Source organism: Galeopterus variegatus, unplaced genomic scaffold (assembly GCF_000696425.1).
Source record: "Galeopterus variegatus unplaced genomic scaffold, G_variegatus-3.0.2 Scaffold98, whole genome shotgun sequence".
NCBI classification, from domain to species: domain Eukaryota; kingdom Metazoa; phylum Chordata; class Mammalia; order Dermoptera; family Cynocephalidae; genus Galeopterus; species Galeopterus variegatus.
Genome location: NW_007726209.1, coordinates 384,024 through 397,738, shown reverse-complemented (window position 1 = coordinate 397,738; position 13,715 = coordinate 384,024). Strand labels below are relative to the sequence as shown.

At 34.3% G+C, this 13,715-nt stretch overlaps 1 protein-coding gene across 5 annotated transcripts in view; it reads right to left on the bottom strand.

The window, feature by feature from the left end:
- Positions 1-23: 23 nt before the first annotated feature.
- CCNT2 (cyclin T2) overlaps positions 24-13,715 on the bottom strand; it is a 43,272-nt gene continuing 29,580 nt past the window's right edge. For 3 of the 5 annotated variants that reach the window (XM_008583462.1, XM_008583476.1, XM_008583483.1), the window contains exons 6-9: positions 12,840-12,885; positions 11,080-11,243; positions 6,782-6,852; positions 24-6,234 (exon numbers count right to left, since the gene is read on the bottom strand). In XM_008583462.1, the coding sequence (XP_008581684.1) occupies positions 4,804-6,234; positions 6,782-6,852; positions 11,080-11,243; positions 12,840-12,885 (1,712 nt within the window). In that variant the 3' untranslated portion in view covers positions 24-4,803. Of the gene's footprint in view, positions 6,235-6,781; positions 6,853-11,079; positions 11,244-12,520; positions 12,886-13,715 lie in introns of those variants that run through there. The other 2 variants (XM_008583468.1, XR_551284.1) reach the window with 2 other exon arrangements.

The following is a 13,715-nucleotide window of genomic DNA, read 5'->3' as shown; positions in this document are numbered from 1 at the left end:
ACAAGAGATGTTAGAGCCTCGGATTATGTTGTTAAACAAATTTTATTAAAAATTCTTTGTATAGATACTGAAGCTGATATTCAATGACTAATTCATGCCATATACACATATTCCTGTTTTAGACTGTCTATCAGCAAGCATCCTATTCAATCATCCTTGGGAGTCTTGAGTACATCCAGAAAGTGAAACCCCAATCACTGTTTACAACAAATGAGTACACGTGAAGTTTTTCTAACCAAGTTAAGCTGCTTGAAAAACAAACACCTCTTAAAAATAAGAATGTACTCATTATTTACTTAAATAGACAAATCAAATTAAACAAACTACTGAACAGAATTGTCAATATTTGGGGCTTTAAGTGAGGCCTCCTCCCAAAACTTGGAAATAAAGGAAATTAGTTCTCAGAATTTAGTTTTGAGATTAATGGATCACAGTGAACGGGTTAAGTCACCTCTATGAGAACAGAATTACTCCTAGCCATGCAACCTTCAATATATCTTAACCACCTACCTAAAGAATCTGTCAGGCAGAATAGGTAATGGTGAATTATTAAACAGAAAAAGGCAAGTCATAGAGGCAAAAGCTGACTGTGCCCAAACCGACACTGTGAAGTAAAAAATGAATGCATAGTATCAGAGCTAAAGCACTTAAGAGCATTTCACTCCCACTGGCAAGATCATCTTTATTGTAAAGACAGATGTTTCGGGTAAACTTCTGATTATTTAGCTTAGATATATCATCTTACAGATAAAATTGCCCATTGATTTCAGGTATCAACATAGCTGTGAATTCTTAAATTAACACACAGTAGTTATCACAACTTGGTAACCTAGGACAGGGCCAGAACGTGCTTTCCCGATGCCAAAAATCCTTGTCTAAATCAGCCTATCTTCAAGAAATAGGCACATGAGATTAGCATCTACCATCCTGTGACTCAGTTAATTCAGGTTTCCCCGAGTGTGGCAGTTGTTGATCATTCATCTGGGTACACGTACAGTTAGTGAATCCTATTGCCTCCCAGCTTCCTGAGGGAGAGATTGCCAAATCGAGAAAATACTGAATCAAGGATTCTTCAAAATAAGAGCTTTCAAATTTTTCTCAGCAAAGACATGCTACACATCATCTAGCAATTTAAGCACAGGAGGTGAGAAACATTGCTTCTCATTTAGATAAAATTGAGAATGGTGAGATACCTTAAGAACAGAACTGCCTTCCTTTATAGATGTTACCATGTGTAAAAAAAAAAAATCCTCATTTCTATAGTAAATGCAAAACTGTGAAATATCAACCAAGTGTTCTTAATAGTGTAACATCCATGCATATTTAAGCAGTGGTTTATTTCTAAGGTTGGTTAAGGAATAAAAGCCAGCAATTTAAATTCTCGGATATAAAAGAAAATGTGCTTGAAACCTTTTAAGGCAAGGTCTTTGGTAACTAACAAAAACACTTTAAATTGGTTTCTGAAGTAGACCTCAACCAGCCATTCCTTTAGTTCAAAGATTGGCCAAAAAAGTTATCCTACATAATTACAACCTGTCTGTACAAAGTAATATAAGCAGCTCCTCATGCATTCCTCAAGAAACCATACATTCTGGTAGAAATTTTCTTTAATCGACTCTGAACATAAGAACTTTAATTAGAAGGCATATGTACATATGAGGAAGGTCGATGCACATGTAACTGCTTTCAAAGACAAACCTAGGGCTGATGACGTAACTTTTCAGCATTTAAATACCTGTTAACTAGTAACTTTGCAAGGTCTTACCACTAAAGGATAGTACGTTCAGTTTTGTAAAGTAGGCATCTGAGAATGTTTTTGTAAATAAACATCCCCTTGCTTTGGTTCTGAAAATATTGTATTTTAACACAGCTAAGGCAATTATTTAGGGGGCACAGCTCAACACTGCAAGTCTAGTTAAAGAGGTAGAAGAAAAGCCTTACTTTGCGATGTGCTTCTGCATAAAGATAACAAATCTATGATCTAGGGAAAAAACAATTTAAAAATGAATCACTCTTTCATAGGATGTTTAAAGATAATGCTTTTTAATATTTCAAATTTTTAAAAATCTCATCAAAAATGTATCACCTTAACAGTACTTTGCACATGTGGAATTTTATACCTAAATTTGATGATACTATTTTGGTTTATTTATGGCTACTTAGAAGACTCACAGTAATTACGTCCATTCATCGGAGTCTTTTTCTTTGGTAGAGCCTAATGGGACCAGGCAGATGAACTATTTTATGCAAATGAGATGGCAAAAGCAAATTCATGATAATATGAATTATAAGGGTTTTGTTTAATGGAAATAACACTTAAAGGATTTCATATCTATCCCCATTGTGGTTTTAGAAGCTTAATCTCCTGTTCAGAGGTTAACAAGTTTGAATAGGTGACACAATCCTGTAAAAATTACAACTGGCTGCCCTTTAATAAATAAAGTCACTGTAAAGAATTACATTTACAGAGTGAAAAGTGAATACATAGCATTTCAAATTCAATTTTGGAAGTACTAATAAGTACTGACCCATAATAATATACACTAGCTATCTTTTTAACTGTCCATCATTAGCACCAATAAAGATTCAACAAAAATTACCTTTATTCCCACATCTCAAAACAATTCTGCAAATTCTTAGTGAAGTTTAACTATAGTCACAGACCTTAAATATTCACATTGTTTTCTATGTCATACTGAAAATAAATTCACTACTTTTCTGGATATTCTTTACAAAATCTTATTAAAATTCCTGGTATTATCATCCCCAATTATACAGTAGCACAACCACCCTATATCGTTTCACATGATAGCTCTGTAGAGGTTTCACATCTAAATTACCAAGAACAAAACCCTTCCCCTCCCTTATCTTGCACTCATCTTAATTCTATGCTAGTCCTGGGATTATGTACCACTGTAAAAGTATAACTGTATCAAAATTACCATGTTTATGGATACAATATTATGCCATACAGAGCAACAAAGTTACATATATTGACAAAGATTACTAAAAGTTATGCAAGACAGGAACAAATGTTAGGACATGCTAGCTAGGCAAAGTCCCTAGATAGAGGATCCTAGTATCCCAAGTTCAAATAACATTGACAAAATAACGAACAATTATCTTAAAAAATTATAAAGCTACTGGCAAATTAGGTAATTGCTAAATAAAAGTAGAGAATGAGATTAAACTCTTAATATTTACAACCGCAACATACTTGAGTAAAATTACAATTGTGCACATATCAGTGGCTTTGTAACAAAAATAATTCATATACACAGAGGAATCATTAAGAGAGTTTTCAGTTCAACAGAAGTTGAATCCAACCCATCTCAAAGATAATCGACAGCTTGAAAATTTACCACAGAATAAATTCAAGATTAGCTGATAAACAAGAGCCATATTACCGGTGTTTAAGACAAAATTTAAACAAGTTAAAGTCTATAGTTTGATCAGAAGTCAGATGACTGTGCAAACTTTACCTCAATGGGAATATACTGAGATGTGCAAACAGATGTAAAAACCTCCATTTGTGTTTTGCCTGGAGGCTGAACTTTTTTTCTTATAGAGCTTCCTGATAACAACCATAAGTTATGAATACAGGTACAATGCACAGTAATATTTTCTTTTTATTTATTGTTAGAATATAAAAGAATTGAGAAAGCATAGGTTTAATTTCATTTTTATAAGGAAGACTGCATTTACCTGAAAAAGAAATATGGCATCACACACAAACACACTTCGAGGGAGTAGTATATTTGAGAATATGGTGTCATTCTGAATGCTAAAGGAAAAGTGATCCCTGTTTACTGTTAAAAGATGTAGTGTTACAGTTCTTTAAGGAAAAAAACTTACTAATTCTTCACTATGTAAGTTTTTGTGAATTTAGTTTTCAAATCACAGTAATCCACATAACCATTATTAACAGATGTTTTATAGTACTGCAACGAGCCAACAAACATTTAAATGCACTTCACATCAAGAGTATGTAAACTTTATTTTTTCCTCTTCAAGCCTTCAGAAAATTAGGGGCTTTTCCAGCAGCCAATCTGGTCAGAACTTCTGAAGGCAAAGTTCAGCGCCTCATAGTGTAAATGACCATCTCTGGCACTGCATACCCATCTGGTAGTGAAGTGTCCCCCTTCAGTGGCTTCCAGTAAGGCCTAGAGTTTAAGGTTAACATGAAAAAGTGCCACCTTTGTTTTAGATTAGTGATGGACTTGACAAGATAAAATAAAGTTATTCTGTATATTGTTATACTTACAAGCAGCTCCAATCCTGAGTATTTATGGTAATATTTAAACATACAAAAATGTATGTACATTTTTTCTCCACTTTCTTGTAAACAGTTGTCAGTACACTGTTTTATCCCTTTATCATTGAAACATGCAAATCATACATACAAGTATAAATACACAAAAGAAAACAATTTACACTCGTTCAAAAGCCAAGCAACAACAAAAAACAGCTACAATATTCAAATTATAAATAATAAATGCTTGAGGCATCTTATATTCCTAGAAGCAGCCAGCCATTTATCCTAATGTTCTTAGCTGCAATTGTAGAAGTACTGAGTTTTGTACCTTCCATGCTTTTACAGTATTTATAACACTATCATACGTGGAGATAAAGATTTGTTTACTATAATCTCTTCTTTTCAGAATGAAGAATAAAGCAGCACTTACAAATACTGAAGCAGTGGCAGCAACAGCAGGTGTTACCACTACTAGATTAGGAGGAAGTTTTCCATTCTAACAATTTTTAAATTAAAAAAGTAAAGGAAAAATTGACCTAAACAAATGATTACATGTTCATTCCTTGGGCACTTAACAGCGAGTCCAGCATGTCGAATGTGTCTTTGTAGTCCATATGCTGGCTGTTTGTACTGTACTCGTGATTGGCATCAGGACCGTTGCTCTCCACTGGCTTCTTGTCCAGTTTCACGAGGGTGCTGAGATGTCCGTAGCCCACCTGGTATGTGACAGGGGGAGGAGGGGGTAAGGGATGGTTAAAAACAGAGTTGTGAGAGGACATATACTGCTTAACAGAGGAGGAAGAACTAGATGAACTACCTGAACTTTTGGAACTTTTGCTCATTTTGGAGTGATGGTTGTGAGATGCATCATTGATATGCAGCTTCTTCCTTGAAGAGCTGGAACTAGAGGAAATGCCATCACTGCTCAGGCCAACAGGACTCCTCAAAACAGTGGATGGTATTCCATCAGCACTATGTTTACTGCCACCACTACTGCTGCTGCTGCTATGCGAATGGGAATGCTTGTGACTGCTGGTATGGTGACGGTTTGAAGGATGCTCCTTGTGCTTCTCCTTATGATCTCTGCTAATATGAGGGCTTGAATGCTTGCTCTTCCCACTGCCTTCGTCAGAAGAGCTGTGTCTTTCTGAGGATGAAACTTTTATCTTCATCTTCAGTTCTTCTTTACTGGCGCTTTTATCAGTGGGTGGTATTGGAATCCGTAATTTCAGTGATCCACTCTTTTCCTTTTTATCTGCCATGTATTTTTCAGGTTTTTCAGTATTTGTGATGGGAATTTTCATTTTAATGGGAGAAGTTACAGAACTGCTGCTGGTTGCCTGTGACTGCACATGTTTGTGTTGTTGTTCTACTTGGGCAGCTATATAATGATCCCTTACATCGAGATCAAGAGTTTCTAACTTACGTTTTTCTCTATATTTATCTAAAGACATTTTCTGAGGAATTATTCCAGGAGTAGCAGAAATCGGCCCATGGTGTTTACTGCTCCCTGCTTTATGAGTATATTCTTGCTTAATAGAAGAATGATCAGAAATTTTGTCTGGTCTGTGATGTAATCCTGAATGCAATGATATAGAAGGTCCCTGTTGGAAGCTGATGTTGTACTGGCTACCAGACAAAGATGTCTCCTGTTTCTGTGAATACATCTGTTCTGTCCTTGCCGATTTTTGATGTTGAGGCCATTCTTGGTGTGATGACAAACTGTATGAGGTACTCGGCATTCCTGTTGTTACCACTGACAAATTATCAGATGTATGGCTGTCTTGAACAGAAATATTTCCTGAATTTAGAGGTACTGGTGCAGGGAATGCTGATGTAGATGGTTTCTGAAAATTTGGATTTGTAGGCACACCAGTGACACTGTCTACCAACATGGAATTCTGGACCAAAGATGAACCAAGAAGTGGTGTTTCTGATGCTTGTCCATCTACTTTTGGTTTCCCAGCTGCCTGATCAGCCTATTTAAATAAAACACAAAAGAAGCAGTGACAGCAAAGGAATTTAATGTAAATTTCTTTGCTTATAAAAATTCTACACTAAATTATACAAGAATAAATCATCTGGGATTCAAGGTTTTATGCTACCAGTAAATAAATGTCTTATTTAGAGGCACAAGAGAAGGCTGTTGAAAACTGTGTTGGCCAGTTAGCTCATTTGGTTAGAGTGTGGTGTTATAACAAGATCAAGGATTTGGAATCCCAAACAGCCAGTCGCCCCCCAGTGCCCCCAAAATTTACTTATCTAGGTGTTAGTTTCCCCATTTGTGAAAAGAGAATATTTCTATCAGTCACTGTGAGAATTAAAAGGAAAACGCATAATGTACTTAGCAAAGTCCACTGGACACAGTATTTGAATAACTATAAGCATATGTAGCTTACAATACACTGTAATTATTTAGGAATATCAGAAAGACAATTATTTAACCACAACAATTCAAATTGGTTAACTATGTAATTGTTACTTAAGTGACAAACTAATATTGTTATATCTTGCCAATTCTCTTACCCTCCAGTTTCGAATCTTCTTCAACCTACTAGGCGTTTTCTCCAGTATTTGTAGAAACTCATGTGTTAGCTCTAAAAATAAAATTTAAATTCAAAATTCAAAAGCTGTCTTTAGGATTTAAATTTCTCTCAAGTGGACAATATTTAAAAATAATTCTAAGGGCTCATCTACTTCACTGTTAGCCTCCTATGGAAACTTCAGCATATACAGTAGATACAACTCTGAACTGGTATTTTCAAAGCTGAATTCTTTTTAAACAATTACTCCCCTCCCCTCCAATTTTACTTGCTTGTTTAGAAAACTTAGTAACATTAAAAACACCTCCTTCCCCCCAGTAAAAAAAATCTCCATTAGGCAAACAACATAGGAATTGTTGCAGGCAAGATCGATGGATTCTTTAAAATTAGTGGGCAAAAATCTGAAGAAAGAGGACATCTGTATAATCTCAATTTATATTCCCCAAGATATGTATTAATTACAGAGAGAAAAATAGTAACTTTACAGTGTTACCAACAGATAACCATCTTAACCAAGTGATCATGATTGTCATTACCAGTGATGAGACATATCAGCATGGTACGAACACCCCTTGTTATGATGCACCAAGCAGAACACAACCTATTTTTTGCAGTATTATTGCCAGAAATGCATAACTTCAATACAATTATGAGAAAACATCAAAACCCACTCTATCAAACAACTGACCATTCTTCGAAGTGTCAAGGAAAGATTGAAAAACTGTCACAGATGGGAGGAGACTAAAGGGACATGTCAACTAAGTGAAACATGGGTTCCTGGAACAAGAAAAAATAGGGGAAATCTGAATAAAATCTGTGGTTTAGTTAATAGTATTATACCATTGTTAATTTCCTGGTTTTGATAATCACATGCTGTTATGTAAGATGTTAACACCAGGAGAAATTGGGTGAAGGGTATACAGGAACTCTGTATGATTTTGCAATTTCTTTAAGTTACAATTATTTCAAAGTTAAATGTTAACAAAGAAAGAAAAATAAATTTTCCACCTATACTCATACTTCCTAGCAACCAACACTATTAATTTTCCAAAGTGGTGTGGTTATGATAAATTATAAAAAATAGTGTCATTAACAGTTACTGGCCACTCTTAAGACAAATATTAATATTAGTGAAATGAATAAGAATACCACTCAATATAATAATGCCAATTCAACCACAATACTGGGGGAAACCTGTCAGTAGAGATAACAGACTTATTATTTTTTAGTATAAACAGTAAGCTTCTTTGTAAACCATGCTAGGCATATGTTAAGACTGACAAGACAATATAGAATTTGTCTCAAAAAAGCAGAGAACATGAAGAAATTCTACAACATTATGTAAATAAGCATGACTACTATCCCACAACTAGCCTGTGAAAAAGATGTGCTAATAATTACCTGTACATGAACCAAAATCTGACCAGTAATTTTTCAAGATGTAACGTCCTTGACAATTTCATGACCACTTTCTGCTTAAGTCTCATGAGCAGTTTAACCCAATTTGGACAAAAGAAAATCTAATGCCTGAAACTCTAATTACTCATTTGAAAAAGAAAAAGGAAAAAAAAAAAAAGACCCCTTTGCTACTTAACGTTAGTAAATGTAGCAAATACAAGATACTTTGGGGTCCAACATTAACAAAAATTGTTTTGACTCAATTTCTTTAACCGTTTGGTTGTCAAGGATTAAATGTACATAAAGTTTCTGGTTCAACACCTAGGACACAGCAGACAGAAAATTTGTTTTGTTTTCCCTTTCTTAAGCATCGCACTCTATTAAATTTTATAGCAAAGGAACAAAAAAAAAATGTCCATGTAAATAATTAGCTACATGTACAAAAATCACGGTATGATACTTAAAACTGAGGCCCTTCTCTCTCAAAACTAATATATAGAAAAATTCAAAATATAAAAACCACATGTAAGGGCTTATTAATCATAAAAGAAAAGACAACACACACATACACCACCCCAAAACCTTTATAGCTAGGCTGAATCTAAGCCAATGTTTCTGGAACACGAGTATTAAATGAATTATTTCAGTATTGCTGTGGCCTTTGTGCTTGTAGTTAATTAAAATAGTAATAATATTTCAGACACTATGCTAAAATTCAGGTACATCTTAATATCTTAAATTTCAAGTTACTTTTTTTTTTGGTGATCAAACAAAAAAAAAGCTGCTACATAATATGCTCAAAGTCTAAATATGTTAAGTTTCAAGATTCCTATTCAATTCCTCTCCAATGAACTAGAGCTTTTTCAAAATGGAAGTGAAGGGATATTTAGGTGGCTCCTGTTGTGTCTCCTGCCAAAAAACTTTACTTATGACCTAAAAGCAGGATAAAAGAAAAATTACTTTTTGTGAGCTTTATTTCAGCACCATGTATATAAACTATTTTTATTAAGCTTATGCCTAATTCATCATAATCTATTGACTGCTAAGATAAGAAAGCGGCATAGATAATCTGATTTTCAAGCTACTGAACAGCTGAAAACAAGCAAAAGAGCCTCCACTGGCTTTTAGAAGATGTCATTTCAACTCATTAAAGACTTCCTTCCCTCTGGCTAAACTTTGAAAAACTTCTGACAATTTAAGGAAAACAGCATAATTGTGCAGCAATAATATGACATGAGATATATGAGAGAAATCTTTCAAGGAGGAAAAAAAATTAGAAAATACAGTTGGCCCTCTGTATCTGTGGATTCTGCATCTGTGGATTCAATCAACTGTGAACCAAAAATTTTTTTTGGGGGGGGAGGGGGATTGTGTCTGTATTGAACACGTACAGACTTTTATTTCTTGTCACTATTCCCTAAGCAATATAGTACAACTATTTACATACCATTCACATTGTATTAGGTTTTATAAGTAATCTAGAGTTGATTTTAAAGTATAGTGAGTATGTGCATAGGTTATACGTAAATACCACTTCATATCATATCAGGGACTTGAGCATCCCTGGAATTTGGTATCCAAGGGAGGTCCTAAAACCAATCACCCACCCATGACTACTGAGAGATGACTGTAAATGAATCTAACAAAGCATTCAGGGGGTCTTCAAAAAGTTCATGAAAAGATTCATATTTTCTTTTATTTTTCCACAAACCTTTTGAACTACCCTCATATTTTAAAAGAGGAGTTGGCCAAATGTGGTGTACTGACTGTTTTTATAAACAAATTTTTACTGGAACACCGTCACACTCATTTCATTTACAAATTGCTTATGGTTGCTTTCCAGCTAAAGCAGTAGAGAGGTGTATAGTTAACGACAGAGACCTTATGGTCCACAAACTCTAAAATGGTTTTGCTTCGGCCCTTCACAGAAAAGGGTGCAGACCTCTATCTTAAAGAAACACCAAAGATTTTACCGGAAGGCCACATTCCAAAGCTACCTGGGCCTCTCACTTTATGTAACAGATGTCAATAGCAACAAATGTAAATCCTGTTTTCCCATTAGCCTCAATTTTGTAAAGGGAGTTGGGAAAAGTTCACAGCAAGAGTAAGCTGAAAAATCTGATATAGCAGTTTGGAGGTATCTATTAGGTAAGAAGTGTTGTCTATTTCCTTTCTGAAACACAGTTCCTAGTTAAAATGTCCTAAACCCAAGAATCTCCCATCTCTGGCCAGCTTCTCTTATTTTTCAACCAGAGAAATTTCTTATCAGGAGATCCCCAAATTCCGGGTTCATAATCTATAGAACTCATACCCCCCCAATTTTCCTTACTTATTCAAATTCACATCTGTTTCACATCTTATACAATAAATTAACACCTGATTTTGAGTCTACACACTTTAAACTCAACAAAATTAGTATACTTTAAATAGGTATTCTTGTCCTATCAGCCTATAGCATTATTAATCATATTTCTTTGAAAAGTCCTCAAAGGACTTGACTAGTGGTGATTAATACACACTCAGCTGTTTTTTTCCCTTTAGGCTAATGAATCCTTATTTTCTTCCTGTTCCTGATTGTGTAATTATACTTTTAAATTTTATTGTCAAATTGTTAAAAGGGAATTATAGTTATGTTTTTAAAGAATCCTTATCTTTTGAATTACAAACTGAAATATTAATAAATGAAATGACATCTGGGATTAGCATCAAAATAACTGCGGGAGGTGTGTGTGTTGGACTGGTCAGAATTGACAACTGTTCAGCTGGGCAACGGGCATAGGAATTTACTATTTTTCAAATTTATACAGAAGTAGATACAATTTTTATGTAATAAAAAGTTTAAGAAATATTTTCAAAGTAAAAAGATTTCTTTTCTCTACTCACCATCTAGTAATTCTAAAGTAACTGTAGGATCCACATATTCCCACCAATGCTTTCCATCAGTTGATACAGGAATCTCCCAATTGGACCATTTGCAGGCCAAATGAATGCATACACATGCTATCACTGTTGGTTTGTACTGAAGACAGAAGGTTGTAAGATGTAGACTATTGTAGAGCAGGTTTGAAAATGAAGAGCCATAGAAATTCAAATATGTAAAACAAAGAAAAACATTTACCAGTAAGACTATAGCAAAATGATAAAGGTTTTAAGTCTAGAGTACAAAATCTTATTTTATTAAATTAAAAGCTAACGTTATAAGAATTCTAACACTAAAAACAACTATATAGATGAACATTCCCCCTCACCCGCACTACACAGAGAATTATATTAACATTTTATTAATACTACCAAAATATTAATATTTAAAAATTTTGTTTTTATATCTAAATTCAAACTATTTTATAAAAGGAAGGGAAGATAGTATATTTGCAATAATTGCTATATACAAGTATAGTACTTTAAACTTTTTTTGTGAAATTCATTTCTTTTGTAATGCCATGGCAAAAATGTAAAGAAAAAGACAACTATTTGTAAAATCGACAAATTTCAATGTCACATCAAAATCAAGGATACCATTTGATGTGGCTTAACAGACATAATTCTCTAGTAAATCAAGGAGAATTTAACACTTATCTATCTGTGTCTTCTTTTCAGCAAAGCCACAAAGAAAACTTACCTTTCGCCAAACAGCTTCAAGGCCCAATGTTGCTAAGTACTACAAAAATACTACCTTTCTCCTTCCACTATATACTAAAAATTGGCATATAACAAGTCACAGCTAGCCTCTTTTAACCAAAGTTTTTAATTTAAGTCTTTTAGTTCCCTCAGTATTCCTAGGGATAGAGATTAAATCCCAACAACATATATCTGAGAAAATATATTGGTATCTGCCAATCCAAAAATTTAAACAAAACCTATCAGTGTCATAAGAAACTAAGGACCACACAAAGCTGAGATATGGTCCTCTCTTCCCCAATGACCCACTTAAAAAACAAATTTAAATCATCAATATAATCAATCCAGAACAGAATTATACATTAGATATTAAAGGCTCCTTAAACTATTCTTCCAGTTCAGTTTAAGAACTGATGAAAATGTTTACTGATCAGCCACAGATACCTCTTTTAGCTTTATATAAACTGAAAAGGAAGTAAGTTTTTTAAAGTAAAAATTGTATTTATGCAAATCCAGGCACTGATAGGACTTGACTACTTCTAATTTATTGCTAGTGGGAATTATCTAGAAAAAAATCCCGTTACATAAATTTTATTTATTAAAAAAACTTTAATGATTATTTTAAAGTTAAGATTGGATCAATGTGAAAAAAATTTTAAACTGTCATTTAACTATAATTGTAAACTAGAAATAGCTTTATACTTACCAAGTTGCTCGAATTTCTACGTTAAGTTTAGCTCTTTGTAATCTTTAGCTGCTATTCAGGCTACCAATTTTAGACTTATGCACTCACAAATCGAGAATATGTCATCAGAAAGCACCACTACACTTCACATTGTGCATTTAACCCCTCTGTGCCCAAAGTCCCTTGTACAATACACCGCAAAGCAAACAGGAAGGTACCACCACAGTAGATGGTCCATTCTCCTGTTGCAACAAGGGTAAGAGACACATTGAGGGGGCCCTGCATTAAAGGAAGCTATAGTGTGCTACAACAGTGCAACAAAGAGGGTCAGGATAACAACCTGTTGGTAGCCATGAAATAGGATGTCTGTGCCAAATCCTTGCTTGCTGTAAAAGAAAAGAAAGAAAAAAAAAAAAAAAAAAAAAAAAGACAATACTATCAGCTTTAACATGCTACCATGAAAGTTTTCAACACAACAAAAACTTCAAAGATTTGTACACAAAAAGTAAATTTTACTTACTACTTACAAATATCACAAGAGCGCCATCATTTTCTATACTACTGAAAATCTTCAACAACATTCACTCAAATGTTTCTTGCTATCCCCCAAAGATCTGAGAAACAAGCCGATTTGCTTTTAGCTAGCCAGTTACAAGGGCTAAACTTGTTACTAAGTTAAGCATCTAGTCAGCTAAAAGTTGCAATAAAGCATTCTCCTGGATTTAAAAAAAAAAAAAAAAAAGAAGAAGAAGAAAAGATTTTGAAGTCTAATACAAAATACAGAGTTGCCTGCCAGACTTAATCCTCAGTCATATTTAAGTTGGCTTAAGTACTTCCAGCAAAACAAAACAGAACAAAACAAACTCCCACCTCCCCAAGACTCAGAGCATAAACTGCTCAGTTTTTCATTATGCTATTAAGCATCGACAGAATAAACAACCTAGAAACATCGTAAGGGTGTAGACATAAGAAGCTCCACTGTATTTTTTTCTTTTCTTTAAAATTATGGAATTCAATTAAAGATAACACTCAGAAAAGACATGGGTACTCTAGGGGGAATAAGAATGCTTCATTACTGATCCCCAACAGAACAGCAATTTTTAACTAGTTTCTTAAGACACTGAAAACAGTTTCCCCTCCCCTTCTTCTAGCTCTTATTTTTCCCAACAGGGATGTCCTTGCTATAGTTACTCCCCCCCCCCCCCCCCCCCCCCCC